Source organism: Bombina bombina, chromosome 1, assembly GCF_027579735.1.
Source record: "Bombina bombina isolate aBomBom1 chromosome 1, aBomBom1.pri, whole genome shotgun sequence".
Taxonomy (NCBI): Eukaryota; Metazoa; Chordata; class Amphibia; order Anura; family Bombinatoridae; genus Bombina; species Bombina bombina.
The window spans coordinates 1,382,212,547-1,382,238,652 of NC_069499.1; the positions used below are offsets into that span (position 1 = coordinate 1,382,212,547).

At 37.6% G+C, this 26,106-nt stretch overlaps 1 protein-coding gene across 1 annotated transcript in view; it reads right to left on the reverse strand.

Annotated features, from left to right (window-relative positions):
- LOC128651172 (high affinity immunoglobulin epsilon receptor subunit gamma) overlaps positions 1-26,106 on the reverse strand; it is a 163,555-nt gene that overhangs the window by 88,361 nt on the left and 49,088 nt on the right. The window contains exon 4 of the mRNA XM_053704479.1: positions 15,653-15,721. Coding sequence (XP_053560454.1) covers positions 15,653-15,721 — 69 coding nt within the window. The remainder of the gene's footprint in view (positions 1-15,652; positions 15,722-26,106) is intronic.

The window sequence follows — 26,106 nt, forward strand, 5'->3', positions numbered from 1 at the left end:
ACCTCTTTCCCAACAACAAACTTATTTACAAAACCAAGATCCAACTTACTAGCGGTCCCATCACCCACTTCACAGCAACTTGTCTATAGATCAGTTTTATTTCCTCTACTTCAATTCCTTCCCAAAGCTATGAGAGACCAGACCATCAACTTTATTTAAATCAGACCATCCTCCCTTACTTCAATATACTAAAACTTAAAGGGACATGAAACCCAAAATGTTTCTTTTATGATTCAGATAGAACATACATTTCTTTTTTTTTTTTTTTTCTTTGCCTCTTTGTTTATTTGAAATGCACATCTCTGGAAGCATATCACACCACAAGAAAACTCAGCTCTGTGCAAGAAAACCATAAAAAAAAAATTATATTTGCATTAAAACCATATAATTTTTTTTTTCATTGAAACCACAAGAAAGTGTGTAATTTGTGGTTCAGTCAGATTTGTACATATGTGTGTAACTCTTTGTGTTATATGTAACTGTCCCAAAGAACTTGTTTTTTTTTGTTTGTTTTTTAAGTAAATGTATGGGTACATTGAAATAGTATAAAAAAATAAAAAGATATACAATTAGTACTCTCCATGGCAGTTAAATGACATACAAACTAGCAATTCCAGCTAATACATGGGAATATGTAATATAAGAGTATGTTCAGCTGACTAGATTGTACCTTTAATATACATCATAAAATATCGGATTTCAACCCTCATTTTACAACCTCCTCAGAACAAGTGAGGCCACTTTTGGACCTCCAATTTAGCTAACAGGATATATAAGAAGAGGATTATATTTATTTAAGGCCACTTTTGGGCCTTAGAAGAAAAATATCAACTGTAAATATAACATTTATAGGTTAAACACAATGACTATGAATATATGTATATACAAAACATTAATGGAACAAAGTAGAGGCATAAGTGGCTAACGAATTAGAGAATACTGGTATGAGGCATCCATCTTAAGGCCTATGAAGGGAACATATTTGTTGTTCAGAAAATATTTAAACAGGCTGGTAATGGTGAATATCGTGAAATGTGGCCACAAGTGATTGTATAAGGTATTAAAATAAGATTGCTAATGGGTAGCGCTAAGTTCTCTATAATGACCAGCATGAGAGCAATAGTGATCTCCAGACATTTGAGGGCAACATTGAAATGTGGTATGAAGAGATCATCTTAGAACTTGTTAAAGGGCTCCATTGTAGATTTTATAATTTTTGGATAGGCTAGCCCTGATAAGGAACATGCAATGCGATCACAGGAGGCTGTATACAGTACCTGGTTAGGGAGCTTCCATAACCATAGCTGAGAAAAAAATGCAAATGAAGAGGTCTGCCCCTTAGCTACAAGAGGTCTCAAAACTGAACTAAAACTGATAATGGACATGTTTGTTCTTTACATGACATTTAAACAGGCTAGCATTGATAGAGACCATGCAATGTGACCACAAGTAATTATATACAGTGATAAGATAAAAAGTATCATTAGGTAGCATTAAGTTCTCGATAATGCCTAACATGATAATAGTAACAAACTCAGAGCATTTTTTGGTCAGTAGTGGAAGCATGACATGGAAACAAACATATCTGCAATTAAGAAAAGTAAAAAATAAAGAGGTCTGCCACTTGACTACCAGATGCCTCAAGATTGAAATAAAAATTGGGCATGAAATTAGGTGCAGGGGGGTATTGATATCACCACGCTAAAGAACAATGATAGAGTCAAAGTTGGAGTCCTTGCGGGGAACACTATTTTAGATTAGTGAGCAGACTGTCCACTTTGAGGGTTGCATGTTGATTCCCCACCTGTACCAAAATAAAAATTCAGCCCACTCCAGACCGACCTCTCAATACGACCTGCAGTCCGTTCCAGTATAGTTTGACTGAGGGAAGGGTTAACTGGTAGGTGGGAAAGTCGGCAGACCAACACTCCTTTGCTTGTTGATGCATGAAAGCGGCTTCTTTCTCGAAGCCTCTTGTGATAATGGGTAGTTCCTTGCCGCTTACCGTCTCCTCACTAGCAGCGGAAGATTTGCAGCCTGGAGCTTGTTGTGCAGGCCCGTCAGCGTCTAAATCTAGCCCATGTGAGTATCTTCGCAGCAAAGCACCATCGTGTGCACACAGAGCAGGCCCACCAGCTGCGGTCTGGACGCCATGTTGCCTCATCATTTCAGTTGAGTATGGGGTAGATTTATGACCATTATCGTGGTTGTTGGAGTCAATATTTTTCTCAGTTCTCAAGTTAGCCTCGGGGGGAAGTTTCCCATTTGGAGAAGCTGTGTCACTAGCAATGTCTTTCCTGATGACCTGGTCTACCATTCTCGCATTCCAGCCCCTACCCTTAAGTAGGCTGCTGTCACCTAGCACTGTGATATCTGATGTAGTGTATGTCTGTGCCCTCCTCTCAGTAGTGGTGAGAATTATCTTTGCAGCCTCCAGGTCCTCTAGTTGCGGGCTAGTAGTAGTAGCGTGGACATCCCCTGATGCATAATCTGGGCGGACGTGAAAGCAGTTGTCAACAAGCTGATGTAGCTTTGCAAAATGGTCTTCCAATAATTCACATATAGCCTCTTCAAGCTTATGTAAGTTTACAGCCATGCTGGATCGATGCTTAATGAGTGTTGTAGAGAGAGTATCTGTGTCAATGCACTGCATCAAACATAAAACTGTGCACTCAGGGCACAGCTAGTTGTGGGGACGGTGTTGAGTCTTCTGGTATAGAGAAAGGCCTCAAATGTAATGGTCTGGTACTGAGGGCAATTAAGCCGCGCCTCAATCCAAAACCATATATCTCAGATCAGGTCACCAACAGCCAAGCTTCTCCGCTATTTTGAATAGGATATAGCCAGTTCAGCTTCATAGAAATTATTAGTTTTGGAGAGAGCTTAAGGAGCTGAAGCTCAGTGCATCCAGTAAGATGGCTGCCCCCCTTAAGTCCCCCAGAACATACATTTCTAAACAACTTTCCAATTGACTTTTATTAGCAGTTTTGCTTCATTCTCTTGGAATCTTTTATTGAAGGAGCAACAATGCACTACTGGAAGCTAGCTGAACACATTGGTAAGCCAATGGCAATAGACATATATGTGTAGCCACCAATCAGCAGCTTCAGCAATGAATACCAAGAGAGCAAAGCAAATTAGATAAAATTAGAAACTGGAAGGTTATTCAAAACTGTATGCTCTATCTGAATCATGAAAGAAAAATGTTGGGTTTTATGTCCCTTTAAAGCACTTAAAAGCTAGAATCTAAATAGTGGACATGTTTTGTTGGTATACATTTCATTGTAAAATTTGCTTTTTATTTTCAGTACCTTCCATTAGAGGCCTAGATCTAAAATAGAACCTGCATTTTAGTGTTGGTACCATATGGCCGGCACCTCACTCTAACGGTAATGCTGTGCGCAACACTTTTTACCTATGTCTGGCTCTAGGACTCGTTCTGCTCCAGATAATAGAAACTAACAACCAAGCTCCTGACCAGCAAAAATACCATTAACCATAATTAACTTTTTACACCATAGAGCAAATTAAACCAACCACAATTAACACCTTTAACCATCAGAACCCCTAATTTATTTACTTCTTACTATTAACCCCTAACTGCATTAACCCTTTACTCTAATTGCAATAAACCCTAACCACATCATCCTTTGAATGCTAGGATGTCCGAAGTAATTTACACCTTACTGCAATTAACCCCTTAACCCGCTAGCGACAAATAATGCTAACCACAACCAGACTAAACATAATTAACCATTACTAGACCCTCCTTAAAAATCTAACCCAAGCATATAGAATATTTACCCCCTCTGAGTTATCTCCCTCACTTTATAAACCCTTTCTAATTAAATATCACTTTGCAAACTCTACTTGTTAAACCTTGTATTCCAGGTTATCAGTATTGCCTATGCCTCCTGTCCACCATGGCGATCTGTGTATCCTGCTGAGCATTTTAGTCTGTGCATTGCCATCTGCATTTCCTACCATCTTTTGCTGTCTTTATATCTGACTGCACACTGTGTACCTGCTGGGCATCACTGTATGTGTATCTTGTTGAGAATAGCCATTGATGTTCCTGCTAGTTATCTCTGTACTCACATCCTATTGGCTATAGTTATCTGTGCTGGTCATTGTTACCTGAACATCCCACTGACTATAGCAAACTGCATTCCTGCTGGTCATTGCTGGTTGACCACAACCATCTGTGCTGCCTGCTGACCATAGTAATTTATGTATCGTGGATGGTGGCCTTACTATCTGGTTATTACTATGTGTGCCTTTCTAGCCATAACCGTCTGTGCTCTACTGGTTGGTCTTGACTATTAAAGTGTCCTACTGACCTTTTCCCTATATATAACTGGGTTAGTTTTGTATCCCTGTATCCTGCTGGTCTTTTCCTTCCCAACATACTGCTGGCCTTGCCATCTATATTATGGTTGCTCACTATCTGCCCATGTATCAATCTGTTCTGTTTTACTGACATTGACACAGTTATCCAAGGTCATCATTTTAGCAAAACATTCATTGTTTTGCAGTTCTTTATCTCATAACTTCAGCTGGAGCCAATTAGGAGAAGATATATGGCAGGATTAGATTTGTCGAATCTACTATGTGCTCTTCCAGTTGTTATTATTGAAAAACTCTTATATTTCAGACCTAACTTACAGCAAAAGCAGGCAATATAAATATTAAAAGAATATTGCAAAGTTCTTTTACTGCACATACATTGTATATTTTATATAAAAAATTGAAGTTGTGCGATTAGTGTTGATCATTGGATCAGTAGTGAGTCCCCAGTTGAACTTCTAGCGTGTTTAACCCCTTTGTGTGAGTTAAACATACAGTAGACTAGGGTTGATAATCTTAAAATGACACGCTCAAACAAATTGGAGCATGTCATTTGTCGACTGTTTTGGCCATTTAATCTTTCAAGATTTAGACAGAGTGAAATTATGAAACTTTAATTTTGACTTACATGTTCATTTTATAAAGGTATTAAAGCATTTATTTTCCTATCTTGCATTTTTAAGAGGAAATTGAATACTGTATAACAGTTCCTTGTTCTGTAAATAACTTATGTTTCAGTTCCTGTGCTGGGAAAAAAACTAAATGAGTGGACAATATGCTTATCACCCAGAATGCAACAAAAAAACAACACCCTTAACTATGAATAAGTTAGCACCATTCTCCAAGACAAAATGCTCAAGATTTATAATAAACTTCTAATATGTAAAAAGTATTAAAGCTAAATTGCTGGATTACAACCATTTGCCAAGTATTTATATATTTTTTCTGTCTGGTTTCACTCACAAAGTTTTTTTGCTTTATTATATCTGGGAAGAAGGAGAGTCTTTATCATTAAAGGGACATGCTAAATCATTTTATTATTGCCATATTGCTTGCATGTAACTAACGTTTGCAGGGGTTAAAGTCAGCTCCAGAGCTGCAATGCACTACTAGGAGCAAGCTGAACACATTTGGTGAACCAAAGATATGAGACAAACATTTGCAGCCACCAATCACCGGCTGTCTCTCAGTAATGTATTGCTGCTGCTAAGAATATGTATATATGCTTTTTTTTTTTTTTTTTTTTTTTTAAGATACAAATATAACAGGTTCTCTCCTGTTCCAACATGACTGTGCCCATGTGCACAAAGCAAGGTCCATGAAGACACAGGGCTAGATTTATTAAAGCTGAGGCAGACAAGGGCGCGTATACGCACCCCTGTACGCCTCAGCTCGTCTGTGGCGGGGCGAAATTACCCGCAGGTATTCACCATTGCACACGAGCGCAATTTTGCGCTCACATGCAATCCCGCCCCCTGCCCGTGCACAGCCAATCAAGCGCGGGCAGGAGCTGTCAATCTCCTCGGTCTGACTAGAGGTGGTTAGGGAAGCGGTGGTCTAGAAGAGGTTAGGGAAGCGGCGGTCTGGTGACCGCTGCTTGATAAATTACGGCGAGCAAGTTCTTGTGAGAACTTGCAGCCGTAGTGCTTTAATGAATCTAGCCCATAGTTTTAAGAGTTTGGTGTGGAGGAATAATTATACAAGTGGCCAGCACAGAGCCCTGACCTCAAGCCCACTAAACATCTGGAACTGATATGCCACAAATTCCCACAGACACCAAAAGCTTGTGAAAAGCCTTCCCAGAAAAGTGTGGCTTTTATAGCTGCAAAGGGGGCGGGGGGCAACTTCATATTAATGCCCATGGGTTTTGGAAAGGTACTCATATAGGTGTTCACCTACACATGGGCAAATAGAGTAAACTGAAAAGTCTCTTATAACTGCAGGCGTAAATATGATAATGTAACAGCCACTAATGAAACACTGGAAGATATAGGTGAAGTAGTCCTCAATTCATTTCGAACATGATCTTTCCTTTACAAACAGGCCTCTTGGCAGCCTCATGAGCTTCTATAACTCTATGCCTATGTCATTTTGTTAGTACCCTTTACAAGGTTTTACAAATCAAGAGCAGTTCAGGGATATACCTCTTGAAAAGCCTGGTGGGATCCATGTTCCTGTTCTCTATTGCTGTGGTAATTTAGAGATAGATTTAAATGAGCTGCTGCACTGAGCTAACCAATAACTATATAGAAAGTTGCAGGCTCAGATACATTTTACCATACTTAAGATCATTTTTATACCAAGAATATGTGACGGTAAAGATTAATAACTTTAAAGGGACATAAAACCCCATTTCTCCAACATAGGTGTGTCCGGTCCACGGCGTCATCCTTACTTGTGGGATATTCTCTTCCCCAACAGGAAATGGCAAAGAGCCCAGCAAAGCTGGTCACATGATCCCTCCTAGGCTCCGCCTACCCCAGTCATTCTCTTTGCCGTTGTACAGGCAACATCTCCACGGAGATGGCTTAGAGTTTTTTAGTGTTTAACTGTAGTTTTTATTATTCAATCAAGAGTTTGTTATTTTGAAATAGTGCTGGTATGTACTATTTACTCAGAAACAGAAAAGAGATGAAGATTTCTGTTTGTATGAGGAAAATGATTTTAGCAACCGTAACTAAAATCCATGGCTGTTCCACACAGGACTGTTGAGAGCAATTAACTTCAGTTGGGGGAACAGTGTGCAGTCTCTTGCTGCTTGAGGTATGACACATTCTAACAAGACGATGTAATGCTGGAAGCTGTCATTTTCCCTATGGGATCCGGTAAGCCATGTTTATTACGATCATAAATAAGGGCTTCACAAGGGCTTATTAAGACTGTAGACTGTTTCTGGGCTAAATCGATTCATTATTAACACATATTTAGCCTTGAGGAATCATTTTATCTGGGTATTTTGATATAATAATATCGGCAGGCACTGTATTAGACACCTTATTCCTTAGGGGCTTTCCCAAAGCTTAAGCAGAGCCTCATTTTCGCGCCGGTGTGGCGCACTTGTTTTTGAGAGGCATGGCATGCAGTCGCATGTGAGAGGAGCTCTGATACTTAGAAAAGACTTTCTGAAGGCGTCATTTGGTATCGTATTCCCCTTTGGGCTTGGTTGGGTCTCAGCAAAGCAGATACCAGGGACTGTAAAGGGGTTAAAGTTTAAAACGGCTCCGGTTCCGTTATTTTAAGGGTTAAAGCTTCCAAATTTGGTGTGCAATACTTTTAAGGCTTTAAGACACTGTGGTGAAAATTTGGTGAATTTTGAACAATTCCTTCATGTTTTTTCGCAATTGCAGTAATAAAGTGTGTTCAGTTTAAAATTTAAAGTGACAGTAACGGTTTTATTTTAAAACGTTTTTTGTACTTTGTTATCAAGTTTATGCCTGTTTAACATGTCTGAACTACCAGATAGACTGTGTTCTGAATGTGGGGAAGCCAGAATTCCTATTCATTTAAATAAATGTGATTTATGTGATAATGACAATGATGCCCAAGATGATTCCTCAAGTGAGGGGAGTAAGCATGGTACTGCATCATTCCCTCCTTCGTCTACACGAGTCTTGCCCACTCAGGAGGCCCCTAGTACATCTAGCGCGCCAATACTCCTTACTATGCAACAATTAACGGCTGTAATGGATAATTCTGTCAAAAACATTTTAGCCAAAATGAACCCTTGTCAGCGTAAGCGTGGCTGCTCTGTTTTAGATACTGAAGAGCATGACGACGCTGATATTAATATCTCTGAAGGGCCCCTAACCCAGTCTGATGGGGCCAGGGAGGTTTTGTCTGAGGGAGAAATTACTGATTCAGGGAACATTTCTCAACAGGCTGAACCTGATGTGATTACATTTAAATTTAAGTTGGAACATCTCCGCATTCTGCTTAAGGAGGTATTATCCACTCTGGATGATTGTGAAAAGTTGGTCATCCCAGAGAAACTATGTAAAATGGACAATTTCCTAGAGGTGCCGGGGCTCCCAGAAGCTTTTCCTATACCCAAGCGGGTGGCGGACATTGTTAATAAAGAATGGGAAAGGCCCGGTATTCCTTTCGTCCCTCCCCCCATATTTAAAAAATTGTTTCCTATGGTCGACCCCAGAAAGGACTTATGGCAGACAGTCCCCAAGGTCGAGGGAGCGGTTTCCACTTTAAACAAACGCACCACTATACCCATAGAGGATAGTTGTGCTTTCAAAGATCCTATGGATAAAAAATTAGAAGGTTTGCTTAAAAAGATGTTTGTTCAGCAGGGTTACCTTCTACAACCAATTTCATGCATTGTCCCTGTCGCTACAGCCGCATGTTTCTGGTTCGATGAGCTGATAAAGACGCTCGATAGTGATTCTCCTCCTTATGAGGAGATTATGGACAGAATCAATGCTCTCAAATTGGCTAATTCTTTCACCCTAGACGCCACTTTGCAATTGGCTAGGTTAGCGGCTAAGAATTCTGGGTTTGCTATTGTGGCGCGCAGAGCGCTTTGGTTGAAATCTTGGTCGGCTGATGCGTCTTCCAAGAACAAGCTACTAAACATTCCTTTCAAGGGGAAAACGCTGTTTGGCCCTGACTTGAAAGAGATTATCTCTGATATCACTGGGGGTAAGGGCCACGCCCTTCCTCAGGATCGGCCTTTCAAGGCAAAAAATAGACCTAATTTTCGTCCCTTTCGTAAAAACGGACCAGCCCAAAGTGCTACGTCCTCTAAGCAAGAGGGTAATACTTCTCAAGCCAAGCCAGCTTGGAGACCAATGCAAGGCTGGAACAAGGGAAAGCAGGCCAAGAAACCTGCCACTGCTACCAAGACAGCATGAAATGTTGGCCCCCGATCCGGGACCGGATCTGGTGGGGGGCAGACTCTCTCTCTTCGCTCAGGCTTGGGCAAGAGATGTTCTGGATCCTTGGGCACTAGAAATAGTCTCCCAAGGTTATCTTCTGGAATTCAAGGGACTTCCCCCAAGGGGGAGGTTCCACAGGTCTCAGTTGTCTTCAGACCACATAAAAAGACAGGCGTTCTTACATTGTGTAGAAGACCTGTTAAAAATGGGAGTGATTCATCCAGTTCCATTAAGAGAACAAGGGATGGGGTTCTACTCCAATCTGTTCATAGTTCCCAAAAAAGAGGGAACGTTCAGACCAATCTTAGATCTCAAGATCTTAAACAAGTTTCTCAAGGTTCCATCGTTCAAGATGGAAACCATTCGAACTATTCTTCCTTCCATCCAGGAAGGTCAATTCATGACCACGGTGGATTTAAAGGATGCGTATCTACATATTCCTATCCACAAGGAACATCATCGGTTCCTAAGGTTCGCATTCCTGGACAAACATTACCAGTTCGTGGCGCTTCCTTTCGGATTAGCCACTGCTCCAAGGATTTTCACAAAGGTACTAGGGTCCCTTCTAGCTGTGCTACGACCAAGGGGCGTTGCGGTAGTACCTTACTTGGACGACATTCTGATTCAAGCGTCGTCCCTTCCTCAAGCAAAGGCTCACACGGACATCGTCCTGGCCTTTCTCAGATCTCACGGATGGAAAGTGAACGTGGAAAAGAGTTCTCTATCCCCGTCAACAAGGGTTCCCTTCTTGGGAACAATTATAGACTCCTTAGAAATGAGGATTTTTCTGTCAGAGGTCAGAAAAACAAAACTTCTAGACTCTTGTCGGATACTTCATTCCGTTCCTCTTCCTTCCATAGCTCAGTGCATGGAAGTGATCGGGTTGATGGTAGCGGCAATGGACATAGTTCCTTTTGCGCGCATTCATCTAAGACCATTACAACTGTGCATGCTCAGTCAGTGGAATGGGGACTATACAGACTTGTCTCCGAAGATACATGTAAATCAGAGGACCAGAGACTCACTCCGTTGGTGGCTGTCCCTGGACAACCTGTCACAAGGGATGACATTCCGCAGACCAGAGTGGGTCATTGTCACGACCGACGCCAGTCTGATGGGCTGGGGCGCGGTCTGGGGATCCCTGAAAGCTCAGGGTCTTTGGTCTCGGGAAGAATCTCTTCTACCGATAAATATTCTGGAACTGAGAGCGATATTCAATGCTCTCAAGGCTTGGCCTCAGCTAGCGAGGACCAAGTTCATACGGTTTCAATCAGACAACATGACAACTGTTGCGTACATCAACCATCAGGGGGGAACAAGGAGTTCCCTAGCGATGGAAGAAGTGACCAAAATCATTCTATGGGCGGAGTCTCACTCCTGCCACCTGTCTGCTATCCACATCCCAGGAGTGGAAAATTGGGAAGCGGATTTTCTGAGTCGTCAGACATTGCATCCGGGGGAGTGGGAACTCCATCCGGAAATCTTTGCCCAAGTCACTCACCTGTGGGGCATTCCAGACATGGATCTGATGGCCTCTCGTCAGAACTTCAAAGTTCCTTGCTACGGGGCCAGATCCAGGGATCCCAAGGCGGCTCTAGTGGATGCACTAGTAGCACCTTGGACCTTCAAACTAGCTTATGTGTTCCCGCCATTTCCTCTCATCCCCAGGCTGGTAGCCAGGATCAATCAGGAGAGGGCGTCGGTGATCTTGATAGCTCCTGCGTGGCCACGCAGGACTTGGTATGCAGATCTGGTGAATATGTCATCGGCTCCACCTTGGAAGCTACCTTTGAGACGAGACCTTCTTGTTCAGGGTCCGTTCGAACATCCGAATCTGGTTTCACTCCAGCTGACTGCTTGGAGATTGAACGCTTGATTTTATCGAAGCGAGGATTCTCAGATTCTGTTATCGATACTCTTGTTCAGGCCAGAAAGCCTGTAACTAGAAAGATTTACCACAAAATTTGGAAAAATTATATCTGTTGGTGTGAATCTAAAGGATTCCCTTGGGACAAGGTTAAGATTCCTAGGATTCTATCCTTCCTTCAAGAAGGATTGGAAAAAGGATTATCTGCAAGTTCCCTGAAGGGACAGATTTCTGCCTTGTCGGTGTTACTTCACAAAAAGCTGGCAGCTGTGCCAGATGTTCAAGCCTTTGTTCAGGCTCTGGTTAGAATCAAGCCTGTTTACAAACCTTTGACTCCTCCTTGGAGTCTCAATTTAGTTCTTTCAGTTCTTCAGGGGGTTCCGTTTGAACCCTTACATTCCGTTGATATTAAGTTATTATCTTGGAAAGTTTTGTTTTTAGTTGCAATTTCTTCTGCTAGAAGAGTTTCAGAATTATCTGCTCTGCAGTGTTCTCCTCCTTATCTGGTGTTCCATGCAGATAAGGTGGTTTTACGTACTAAACCTGGTTTTCTTCCAAAAGTTGTTTCTAACAAAAACATTAACCAGGAGATTATCGTACCTTCTCTGTGTCCAAAACCAGTTTCAAAGAAGGAACGTTTGTTGCACAATTTGGATGTTGTTCGCGCTCTAAAATTCTATTTAGATGCTACAAAGGATTTTAGACAAACATCTTCCTTGTTTGTTGTTTATTCAGGTAAAAGGAGAGGTCAAAAAGCAACTTCTACCTCTCTCTCTTTTTGGATTAAAAGCATCATCAGATTGGCTTACGAGACTGCCGGACGGCAGCCTCCCGAAAGAATCACAGCTCATTCCACTAGGGCTGTGGCTTCCACATGGGCCTTCAAGAACGAGGCTTCTGTTGATCAGATATGTAGGGCAGCGACTTGGTCTTCACTGCACACTTTTACCAAATTTTACAAGTTTGATACTTTTGCTTCTTCTGAGGCTATTTTTGGGAGAAAGGTTTTGCAAGCCGTGGTGCCTTCCATTTAGGTGACCTGATTTGCTCCCTCCCTTCATCCGTGTCCTAAAGCTTTGGTATTGGTTCCCACAAGTAAGGATGACGCCGTGGACCGGACACACCTATGTTGGAGAAAACAGAATTTATGTTTACCTGATAAATTTCTTTCTCCAACGGTGTGTCCGGTCCACGGCCCGCCCTGGTTTTTTAATCAGGTCTGATAATTTATTTTCTTTAACTACAGTCACCACGGTACCATATGGTTTCTCCTATGCAAATATTCCTCCTTAACGTCGGTCGAATGACTGGGGTAGGCGGAGCCTAGGAGGGATCATGTGACCAGCTTTGCTGGGCTCTTTGCCATTTCCTGTTGGGGAAGAGAATATCCCACAAGTAAGGATGACGCCGTGGACCGGACACACCGTTGGAGAAAGAAATTTATCAGGTAAACATAAATTCTGTTTTTTTTCTTTTATGGTTCAGATAGAACATACAATTTTAAACTACTTTCCAATTAACTTATATAATTACATTTTCTTCAGTTTTTTGTTATCCTTGGTTGAAAAGCAGGAAGGCAAGTTCAGGAGTGTGCACGTGTCTGCAGCACTATATGGCAGCAGTTTGCAACAATGTTATACATTAGCAAGAGCACTAGATGGAAGCACTATTTCCTGTCATGTATTGCTCCAGACACGTGCACGCTACCTATCTAGATATCTCTTCAACAAAGAATAACAAGAGAACAAAGCAAATTTGATAATAGTAAATTAGAAACATTTAAAAAATGATATTCTCTATCTCAATTGTGTACTTCCTGTTAATACTCATTAGCTGTTAGGTACAAAAGTTCATTGTCAGCCAATAAGCCACTTAATATTAGCAGGAAGTAACTATCAGCCAATCAGCAACAGCACAAGTATCTATCAGCCAATGAGACTTAGCAGGGAATACTCTAATTTTCTACATAATTTATTTTGTAATGATAAAAGCAGTGCAATTGTAATATTTTCAAAATTACAAATAAATTAGGCTCAAATATGTAGATTTTGCACCAAAAACATTTATGCTTGATTCCAATTTACAATACAAAGTCATAGCCCAATATTTACAATATAAAGTCATAGCCCAAGATCAAAGAACATAATTATTCTCCAAAAATATGTTTTTATTGTTTACATTTAAATTTAAATGTTCTAATATGTAACAAACAATTGTATTGTAAGGTTGTATTGCTGTATGAGTAAAGCCTACAAAGTAATAATGTCATACAAGTTGCAAACATAAAAAGCGCACATGAAACTCTTAAAGTGACAGTAAGAACTTTGAGATTGTAATAGAATATTTTTAATGTGTAGTAAAAAAAAGCTTTGCAATATCATTTTCTGCCATACTATAATTTGTTTGATATATTGGTGAATTTCTATTTGTTAAAAATTGGAAGTGAACATTGCAGACTTCAAAACCTAACCCTGCCACATATCTGCTTCTAATGGGCTTCAGCAGAGATGATAAAATAAGACACTGCAAAATAATGAATATTTCACTAACAAAATGACTAGCCTTTTCTACTCCCCTAACAAGCCTAGATAGGCTCCTCTAATTAAAGGGATACTAAAGCGATTTTTTTTTCCTTTAATGATTCAGATAGAGAATGCAATTTTAAGCAACTTTCTAATTTACTCCTATTATCAATTATTCTTTGTTCTCTTGCTATCTTTATTTAAAAAGCAGACATATAAAGCTTAGGAGCCTGCCCATTTTTGTTTCAGAACCTGGGTTATGCCATCCAGGGTGCTGAACTTAAAATGGGCTGGCTCTTAAACTTTGCATTCCTGCTTTTTAAATAAAGATAGCAAGAGAACGAAGAAAAATTGATAATATGAGCAAATTAGAAAGTTGCTTAAAAATGCATGTTCTATATGAATCATGAAAGGAAAAAAAATTGGTTTAGTATCCCTTTAAGGCAAGTGGTCAGTGGTGTATGGCTACTGAACAATTGCAAGAAAATGTTAATAATTTGTTAAAAAAAATAATCACACTTACCTAGTATCTTATTTAATTACAAAGCTTTTCTTTAAGTAATATTACTGGAAAGAAAGCACCCTAGGCAGTTGCCTATATTGCCTAAAATCTTAAAAATGGTCTCATTAAAGAATTCTACATTAGATATCCCTTTAGGCCTATAAATCTGAAATACATAAATGTTTTATAACAATTACTACACATTCTCAGCTTTGTATAAAGGCTGCCTTATGTTGTAAACTCTCATTAGTCATTGACGAAGTACAGAAAGATCTAATAATTATAGAAATGTATGAAAATAAAAAAGTATGTTTATTCAGCACAATGTCATCTTTAATAAAAAAAGGACACAAGACTAGGGAAGGGCTAAATGGATTATAGGCTGGTATAATATAATTTACATTTTATACACATAATCTTGAAAGATAGTAGCATCATAAATAAGGTATATTTGCATGCAAATGTAAGCAATGATCAAATTGAGTGGCTATATTTTATTATTATTATATCAACTGCACAATAATATCAGTAGTTTATCCTATATATTGCCCTGAATGCCATGCAACATCACAAAACAGAATGACAAAACTAAATATTGCTGTCCCTAAGCCAGAAAGGTTTCTGCTATTTGCAGCCAGTCGAGCCATTTTGCTGATGGATTATGAAATGGTTTCCATTACACAAAAACAGAACAACCAAGTCCCACTGTGTAGGCTGTAAAATGTCATTCTTCTTTTTTATTGCTAAAACAGAACAGGAAATATAATTAAACTCAAAAACGAATCTGCCATAAAATGCCTAAATAAAGTGAAGGTAAACTTTGGTGAATGAAAGCCCGTTTTTTAAAAATACTATTAAAAACAGGGGCACTTTCATTCATCAAAGTTTACAAAGCAGCCGTTTTGTTAAAAAAAATTACCTTTTTTTCTTTTCACTGCTACAGCAGCTTCCCCCACATAGAGATCCTCTATTCACACGTCAGCAATGACTAATCCAGCTTCCTCCAATCACAGCTTTCCCCCCAGTGTAGTCATTGCCTGAGACCATGCTGTGATTGGAGGAAGCCGGATTAGTCATTGCTAATCTCTAGATGGGGGAAGCTGCTGTAGCAGTGAAAAGAAAAAAAGGTATTTATTTTAACAAAATAGCTGCTTTGTAAACTTTGATGAATGAAAGTTCCCCTGTTTTTAATAGTATTTTTAAAAAACGGACTTTCATTCACCAAAGTTTACCTTCACTTTAAGTTTATTAAACCCATATATAATTTATAGTTATTTTGCCTATAATTTACCTATGAAATTTGTGTTTTTCTCTTTTCTCCATAGAGACATAAGTAGACATATCATACATGTACGTATGCTACACAACAACTGCAAGTGCTGGACATCTTTTTACATCTGGCCTCTGATCAGCCAGAAACAGTAGATAAGATAAACACAATCAAGATGCTTTTCAAGTAGTGAATGCTTGGACTTCTTTGGAATTGCAAAACCCTGCTAATTTCCCTTACAAATGTAGTTTTCCTTACCTTTGTCTCCATCTCTACATGTCCTTTGCCAATTTCACTGTAGATCTGTTTCTCAGGAAAGTTGAGTTGCTATGTTAAAAAAGGATATTAAAATTACATGTTGTATAAACAAATATATATGTATATATCTTTAACTAAATCTTACCCTTTCACAGCATTAAATAGATAATACACTGTAAAATTGTTTTTCCTAAATGTGTTTCCAATTACTTGTTAAAATAACTGCAGAGTATAAAATGTATGATTAATTGCTCCTTGTGTTTGTTTTTATATATGAAATAGCGGATTTTGTTCTATGACACCACAACCCACCAAAATGGGTTGAGCATGCAGGGAAATCAGATCTCCTTATTTTATCACTTTCTGTACACACATGCTTCCTTACATTATCTGTCTGTATTTCAAATCCCAACACTTAGGCCCCAATATTCAAAACAATGACAGGTCTACTCTGCAACACAGCTAACCCCCCAAGACCCACTAAAGAACAAAAAAAAACATTACAAAAAGAACCATTACCAAAAATAAACACTATCCTAAACACTACTACTAAAAGCCCTATCCTAAAACTAAAGTCCTCTTAAAAAAAGCCCCCCCTCCTAAAAAAAAACCTATTCTAAAACTAAAACCTTCAGGGCATTTGTCAGGCAGTGCCCTAGTTGGAGTGATCACTGCTCCTTTGCATAAAAAAACCCTATACTAAAACCAAAGTAACCCCCACCGCCTCCCGCCCCCCAAAAAACTATAAAAATGGCCCTGAGAAGAGCGTAAGTGATTAAGCTCTTTTGCTTTTTATTTTTAAAACCCTATCCTAAAAAAATCCTAAAATTAAAAAGAACCTATCCTAAAAAATGCCCTGAAAATGGCATATGTGATATTACTCTTGCTTTTTTTTTAAACCCTATACTAAGACTAACCCTCCTCCCCAAGGAAAAGCATAGGGCTAAACCCCAAAAGTTTGTACTCATCAACATGAATCCAGCTCCTTAGGGGGAAGCGGCGGGTCCATGGGGTCACTAATCTTCTGTCTCCGTCAAAGTGGTCTGTCCTCTGGGGCTGTCCTCTTCTTTTTTTCAATTCTTTTTTTCCTTCATCCTCTTCCATCCTCTTCCTTATGCTGCCACTGAAGCTTGAATGCAAGCTCTCCCTTTATATAGGGGTGCTATTGCAGTTCTATTGACTGAATTTCCAATCAAAATCAAATCAGCCAATCAAAAAGCTTTAATCTATTGGTTCATTTAAATTTGATTGGAAAAGCAGCCAATAAAAATGCAAGAGCCCCCCTTTATAAGGGGGAACCTTGCATTCAATCAACAGTGTGCTGCGGTGACAGCATGAAGAAGCATCAGATGGAAGAGTATGAAGTGTCCAATGGAAAACAGAAGAGGACAGCCCCAGAGGACCGGCACCTTGGATGAAGACCGAAGAGGAGTGCCACCATGGACCTGCTGCTGTCTCCTTTAAGGAGCTGGATCCTAGTTGGTGAGTACAAACTTTTGGGGTTCAGTCATAGTTTTTTTGGGGGGGTTTAGTTTTAGTATAGGGGTTTTAAAATGCAAAAGAGCTAAATCCCTTATGCCCTTTTCAGGATATTTTTTTTGGATAGGTTTTTAAGCTTTCAAGGACTGCTTTTTTCCCCAGTCCAGCCCTGCAAAATACCTGGAGTTGGATTTGATTTTTGGAGTCTTAGAATCCTAAGGATGAAACTTACTCTTACCCCCTAAGCATTTAGAAACCTTAGAAATTAGTTGTTGGTCAAAAAAGCCTAGTAGTTTCCAATGGAGTTAAGCAGGTATAAGATTTTGAGCCAGCACCAGCAATCTAATGTCCTATACAGCTTTATAGCAACAAGAAAGGAAAGCAGTAATATATCACAACAGTGTCTAGCACATTTTCAGAAAACACATCTGATAACATATCTCGTCTGGATCAGTAGACCAGTACTGAAGCCTTCATAATACAAGACATTGACAGCAACAGATGAACCAATGCAGCCTGGAAAGCTTAAGTTTTATCTCTAGTTTCAGTTAAAGGGATATGAAACCCAAGCAATTTATTTCACGATTTAGATAGACCACTTGATTTTAAACACATTTTTCATTTACTTCTATTATCAATTTGTCTTCATTCTTTTGGTATTTTTGGTTAGGGAGCCGGCCTATTTCTGGAGCACTATATGGCAGCAGTTTTACAAGAATGTTACCCATTTGCAAGAGTACAAGATGGCAGCACTGTTTCCTGCCATGTAGTGCTCCAGATGCCTACCAGAATATCATGGGAACAAAGCAAATTTGGTAATAGAACTAAATTGGAAACATTTTTAAAATGCTAAGTATTTACTAGCTGCCTCGGTATAGGAATTACATGTAGCTAAGGCACCTTAAAGGGACAGTAAAGGGACACCTTGTAATTACAAGACATGTCTGTATTGTTGCTATATTATAACAAATCTGCCAAATCTAAACATTTTTAAAACAAATTAGAATCTTGTTTGCTGCAATTGTCTTTCAACAGCCAAACTCCTACCACCTTATTTGGAGGAGCCAATCTGGGTTTGAGTCTGCAGACAACAAGGCTAACTGCAATCATAATATTAGTATAAAATGCATTGTTTTTCCGTTGTTATCAGTTAAACCAAAAAGGAAAAGATATGTACCAGGATTAGCCTAGAGAGGTCAGCAGGGTACATTTAAAGTTCTAAGAATTAGAAAATCCTCAGTTTTCAGAATTAAATTACATGAAAAGGGGCCAAATAAATAATGAAAGTGTATTGCAAAGTTGTTTCCTTATGCAATAACTAAACATTATTGGTCAGATTCCAAGTGGTGCGATAACAGTTGTGCGCAAACGATATTGGGTTTATTAAGGCAGTTTGTGTGTGTCGGAGGTAGTGTGCGCATTACAAGTTGAAAGTAAACGCGTTCACTTGAGTGCAATTGAAATTAACACCAATCGTGTTAGCGCGACCTCAGAGCTCTGGTTAACTGTTAAGCTTAAATAAAAAGTTGCACAAAAAACATTAAAATAAATGTAAAAGTGCAGTTACAATCATAACACTATTTAATAAAAATTATTAAAAAGAAATTGCAATAAAAATTTATAAGGGCTCAAAGATATGAGGTCTCAGGTGCTAGAAAAAAAAGGGCTGCAAAGGGCTTTAACATAGAGATACATACATGCACATGTCTAAATGTCTAACATGTCTAGCGCTGCGGAATCTGTTGGCGCTCTACAAATAACCAATAATAATAATAAGTATATGTATGTATATCAATTGGTTGGATTTGGGTGTTGCGCCTGCGTTAGGAAAGAACTTGGAATCTGGCACACTATGGGGGATCCTAGGGGTGGCTGCTGTTAGAGGAATCTCACTTCCTCCTTAGTGAGAAAAAAGAGGTTTTGTTGTTTGTAGAAGGGGTGTTTCTAATAGCGCCTTCCAAAAGGAACTCCTCATGTGCATGTGGGGATATAAATGCAAAATATACCCAAATGTGTTAAACTGTATAAAACAGTAGCGATATTGTAACCAATCCGCTCACCTGTAGGATCACAGGGATCAGTGATCAATGATGTGATATGATTTAGAAAATTCCTGTCCAGGTGCAGTTCCTTCCCAGGTGGAAATGTCCTCTTGTTTATAAATTAGGCAACTAAATACTCTAATTAAAGACTGAAGTCGTAGTGTGGGACTCCCCTTCTGTTTCCACTCTGTATGAGTGGACAGAGGGTAGATAGAAGGGGTATTCCATTTTAATGTGAGCTGATGTATGTGTGTTTTTAAAATGCAAATTTTATTAGTAATTTAAAATGGGGAATAAATATATATGTAGAATTTAATAAAAATATATAAAAAACTGAGGAATATAAAATAGATCATTGCATAATATAAAAAAATATATATGTAAAAAGTATATATAAAATATATATATTAAAAAAAAAAGTGCAAGAAGCAAGTGTACTGACTAGCGAGTTGATGCCCGGCAGTAAATCGAATATCCGGATGTGATGTCATGAGTGTGTGTCACGTGCCTTATGCATTTCCTGAGCGTCTCAGCTCACTTCTTCAAAGGAGTGTAATCTGATGCCATCCTATGAGCCCTTAAGTAGTCTGTTAATTGCCAATCAGGATAATTAATTGTAACAACATTGACTAATTGATATGATAAGTATTTACTAATTTAAGCTGTTTTAAAAGTGCAAACCTTGGATTTAGGGCAAATTCCGGAATGGATCAAAAAGGATATTATTTGAATTGTGTTTGTAATGTTTTGTATTAAAAAGACTGATTATAAAATATTATTTTGTCATCAATTATCAGCCATTTTATGTGAGATTGTGAATATATGCGTAAATTTAAAAACCGCGGTATTAGAAAAATATTTTGTCTGTTTACTAGATACAAGTCATCTTGTCTCGTTTTTTAAATTACATATTATATAAAATGTTTAATGATACATCTGTTGAGGAGTGAACTATACATAACAAAAAAATACGATGTGTATATTTAAAACCGGGGTTGTACATTCATATTTTCTTATTTTTCTACTTGAGGAGCGCTAGTTTTAGCAATCAATAATTAATCAATAAATAATTAATATTCAATGAATAGGTTAAAGAATGTATATTTTATGTGTTTTGTTTTGTAAAAAATGAGAGTCCATATTAATAAAAATTCATATTAATTGATTGATATGTTGCAAATGCCAACAATTTCTTCCCTAGGGTAAAATACTTTTTCAAAGTGATAGTGAATCAAAGAAAGGCTGCTAAATCTATATCTGTATTTAGCCCATATGGTTTTCTGGTTCTGAGCTTGTATATCCAGAAGGTCTCTCTTTTTCTGAATTGTAGCAGTCTATTCACACCTTCTGTATGTGGTATATGTTCAATAGCTTTTATTTTGAGCTCCTTTTCATTTTTATTATGAAATTCTTCGAAGTGGGTCCCTATACCATATTCGGGTTCATCACTAGCAATGTTTTTTATATGTTCAAGGAGCCTGGTTTTTAGGGTTCGCTTTGTCCTTCCTATGTACAATTTATTGCAGCTGCAGGTTAGTTGATATACAACATACTGAGATTTACCATTCATGAACCTTTTTATTTCATATTTATTGTGTTCCCCATCAGTAATCCATTTGTTCTCATCTTTGTTGTTGCTGATGTGTTCACGGCATAGGCAGTTTTTTTCTATTACATTTATAGAATCCTTTTGTTTTGGTTGTTAGCCAATTTTCTTGTTTCTGTGTTTTATTGGTCTTTAATTTGGTTGGTGCTAGTATATTCTTAAAATTCAGATTTTTCTTATAGGTGATCTTTGGTCTTTCTGGTAATGTTTCCTTCAGTAGGGGATCTCTTTTTAAAATGTGCCAATGCTTGTTTAATATTTTCTCAATGTCTTTAGTGCCACTGTTAAAAGTGGTTATAAATATAGGTGTCTGGTTTGAGGGTGAAATTGTTATTTCACAATTAATTTTCCCTGCTTTGTGTTTGCTTCTAAGTAGTTCTTCTCTGTCAACCAAGTTTACTCTTTCATAGGCTTTGTCTACAGTCTTTATATTATATTTCTTACTGTAGAATTTCTGTTTTAAAGTTGCTGCCGCTTGTTCAAAGTCATTATTTTTTGAGCAATTGCGTTTAATACGCTGGAATTGACCATATGGAATATTGTCTATCCATCTCTTATGATGATTACTAGTGGCGTGTAGATAACCGTTTGTGTCCGTTTCCTTTGTATAGATTTTGGTTTCGATCCTATTGTTTTCATTTTAGATATTGACATCCAAAAAATTTATTCCAATCATTTTGATTTAAGGAGTTGACGAATTCATTGAACTGATGTTCATTTTCCTTCCAAATTATGATAATATCATCAATGAATCTCTTCCACATAACGATGTTCCCTATGAATCTATTATTGATCCATATATGTTGGTTTTCAAAAGCTCCTATATACATATTGGCAAAGCTTGAGGCAAATTTTGTGCCCATTGCTGTGCCAAATTTCTGTAAGAATATTTTGTCTTCAAATATGAAGTAATTTTTAGTTAGGATGAAGTATATAGCTTCTCCTATAAAGGCGATTTGTTTTTTATTGATGTTTGTTTCACTGGTCAGAATTTCTTTGACTGCACAAATCCCCTTATTGTGTAGAATAGATGTGTATAGAGCCATAACGTCTAATGTTGCTAATGAATAGCTATCTCCCCATTGATTTTCTTTTAGTACTGACAGGAGATGTGGGGTATCCCATATATATGATTTGATTTTTGGAACTACAGGTTGAAGGAAATAGTCCACATATTCCGAAAAATTACTAGTTAAGCTATTTATACCAGAGATAATTGGTCAACCCAGTTTTTTTTTTTACATTTTTGTGTATTTTAGGTAGGTGGTAAAATATTGCAGTTCTTATAGAGTGTCTGAGGATAGTAGTTTATACTCTTCCTCATTAAGGATTTCTCCTTTTTTAGCACTTCTTATTAATAGATTATATTCATCTGAAAAATTATCAGTGGGATCTTTTATTAATACTTCATAGGTCTCTTTATCAGAGAGTAGTCTATTTGCCTGACCAATATAATCTATTTTATTCTGTACTACAAGTGAGCCACCTTTATCGGCTTCCCAGAAGACTAGATTATGATCTTTACTTAGATTTATCAGAATTTGTTCTTCCTTGTTTGTAAGGTTTTTTTGGGACAATTTAAATGATTTACACATAGTTTCCAGATCATTATGTAACAAATCTTCAAAGAGTGATACATATTGGCCTTTTGAATGTGTTGGATAAAACACGAACCTGGGTCTAAACCAACTGTGTTTAATTATTTTACCTTCTTCTTGTTTCTTGTTTCAAGTGATTCTAAATCTAGTGACTCTAAAAGACTTAATGTAGGTAAATCACTTTGTGTTAGTGGAACAATGTTATTTGTTTCTATATTTACTATTGATTGTGAGGAAATAGTCAAACTTTCTATTTACTTACTATTCGTTTGAATGTGTCGTTGTAGGGTTAGTTTCCTGATGTATTTCTTGCAGTCAACAAATAATGAGAAGGCGTCTGGTTTTTTGCTTGGGGCAAATGAAAGGCCTTTTTTCAGGAGGTTTTATTCTCCCTCTGTTAGTTCTTTATTTGATAGATTAAAGATTTTTACTTTGGTTAGTTCATCTGAGATTAGACCGACCTCTGTCTTGTTTGCCAATTTTCTCTTCTTAGTTTGTTTTTGTTTTCCTGCTCTACATCCTCTTCCCCACTTTCTTTTCATCTTTTTTGTGGGGATGATCGCTGTAGTGTTTGGAAATTGTGGAAGACTGTTTCTTGTCTTTCTGCCCTGAATCTTGGTGGATTTTACAGTTTCTGTATTGATTCTCTCCTTTCTCTTAAGCCTAAAAATGTGTTTGTTCATGATTGTTCTGATAGGTACTAGGCTTTTGGAATCTATCAACTCTTGGTGCCTATTTGCAAATCTTGTGTCCCCTTTATGATTTTAAAAATGGTTAGTATAGGAATTAAAGTGACTAGCACGAGTGTTAGAGTAATTTGTATAGGTGGTTTAAGGTTGGTTTCTTCTGTCTTGATTATAATTACTATAATTGGGATTATGATGATAATTATTATTCGATTGTCTGGAAGAACGTGAATTAGTATTATTACCAGTTTTGAAGTACATACTATGGTTTTTATTTCTGACTGTATTTTGTTCTGTTACTACAGTTCTGTTATTTTTATTTTTATTTTTTGTGGTTGTATTTGGAAAGAAATGGTTGGTTGTGTTTGGAAACACTTCTATATTGGGTGTATCTGTTGCGTCTAAAAACTCTCTTTCTAGGTCTATATTTTTTCCCCTAGTTCTGTTTTTTTTAGTGTTGAGGTCTCTTTCTAATTTTTTCTTTTTCTTTTTAATTATATCCAATTCTAGTTTATTTGTCCTGTTTGCGATGTCTTTATCTGGTTGCTGATACTATAATCCTCATTATAGGGTTGGAGTTCATGTCTAATTTCTTTTATTTCTTTCCCTATTTTCTCAAGGTTTTGTTCTCTATATTTAATTAATATGTTTATAAATGTATTAGAACAAGTTTCCGTTGCTTCCTCCCATTCTGTGATTAATTCAATGTCATCTGAATTAAAAATCAGAGTTTTGGTAAGCTTTAAACGTTTTGGTATTAATTTTAATTTTTGATAATTCTCAAGAACTATTATGTCATTCCAGTTAGTGACTTCTAATCTTGAGTTTTTCTAGTCTCCTCAGTAAAGCTTTGGGATTGACCTGTTCTGTGGTTTTAATGGGTTCTGATATGATTTCATTGATTGACCAAGATCTTATTTTTGTTTTTATATCGAAGTAGTTCCCAAAAGAGTAATTTTCCTGGTGGTATTCCTCCATATTTCAATAATATTATTATAATATTTATATTTATATTTGTGAGTTAGTATCAATGAAGGAATATAAAATTTAATAATGTTTGCAAAAGAAGTATTTTTATCTGTTTGTGTATTAGTTGAAAACCAAAAACTATAAATAAAATAAATAACAGAACTAATTTGTAGATCAAATTTATAACATAATGTTTTTAGAGCTTGTGAGAGGTGTAGTAGTGAAGTTTATAATCAGTCTTTTTAATACAAAAATTTAAAAACACAATTCAAATAATATCCTTTTTGATCCATTCCGGAATTTGCCCTAAATCCGAGGTTAGCACTTTAAACACTGCTTAAACTAGTAAATACTTATCATATCAATTAGTCAATGTTGTTACAATTAACTATTCTGATTGGCAATCAACTTAAGGGCTCATAGGATGGCATCATATTACACCCCTCTGAAGAAGTGAGCTCAGACGCTCACGAAACACGTAAGACACGTGACGCACGCTCGGGACGTCACATCCGGATATCCAATTTACCGCCAGGCACCAACTCGCTAGCGGTCAGTACACTTGCTTCTTGCACTTTTATATATATATATATATATATATTTTATAAATAATTTTTATTGTGGTTTAATTCAAGGCATACATACTTTGGAAGTCAACTACCGGTACATGGAACAGAAATAACCATTTACAAAGCATATAACCAGTATAAGACAAGAAAAATATACATTACATGCTCATCTAACATTATACAGTCTTGATGTACACAATATTTGCCTGACAAACGATATACCTCCTAGTTGACTTACAAGGCCACTCTTGGACCTCTCATCAGACTATAAATTGAAACTTCTAGTCGGTAAACTGAAAAAAAAGGAGACCGCTCATGGGTCTCAACTGATGAACCATGTTTTTCTTTTGTTTTGATGAAATTATAGATAGGGTTCTGCCTGCAATATAATCAGGGTGAACCTTTATAATGTTTAATTTAAGGTGGAGTTGTGCTTAAAATGAATAAACATATCTATATAGGATGTAGGGGCTTGCAAGTAAGGAAAAGTTATAGGCAGTATGCGTAAGATTGGGAGGGGTGTAGGCCACTGATTTAAGGTAAAAGGGAGACTCAACTAGTATCAACCCAGGAGGAGATCACTAATAATACTCTTTGTTTATGTTGCAGCACAATATCATCCATAGAAAAAACAATACAATTACTCCAAAAACATTTAGAGAAAGAAATGGATAGCCTTTATGAATATGCTGAAAAATAAAGCTCAAAGGCTATCATGTATGTTTGGGATATAAATGCGGAGGTGGCTGTATACGTTTGTTACAAGTTTTGAGGAAATATATACTGTAAGTTGGGCACTGTTAAATGTATGAACATACCACATTTGATGTTAATAAACCATTAATCATTCAAGAGTAGGGAAAGAGACATGGAAATATATATCAAATAGAGTGTTCTCATGGATTAGGTAATAGGGAGTGAGGTATGAATTACTTAATTTGTTATTCATAAATTACATAGAAACTTTTCTAACCTGCAGCTATGTCAATGGCATGCACAAAATATATAGCACAATGGTTACAGGGTATAACTTGTACCTAGTGAGACCTAACTATGATTTTTAGTTTGACACCTGTAGATGTAAAACAGATAGGGTATCCTCACTGATTGGGCCTTAAATGATATACCATAGATCTTTGAGCATATATTTATAGATTACATATAAGCACTTTTCAACCCTGAAATTATATCAACAACATTCACAATGTTCATGAGGTACGCCAGGGTAGAAAGTGATATTAGAATACAACCGGGCTGATGATGTTATTAGGAAATGCCTATGTTGCGCTGTGATGAATCCAGTTAAGGTTGGTATACGATGCAACACACTTCCCCGTTTCTTGATTAGGACACCTCCTGGGATCTCTGTAGTTCTGAGCTTCATACCTTTCTGCATCAGCTCAAAGGCGGCATGACACACGGCACTAGTGCCTTCAAGAGCCGCCGAAGGCATGACGGTTCCCATAGCTTCCTGTGGACTCCCGGCCTCTGCTCCCTTCTTCCTT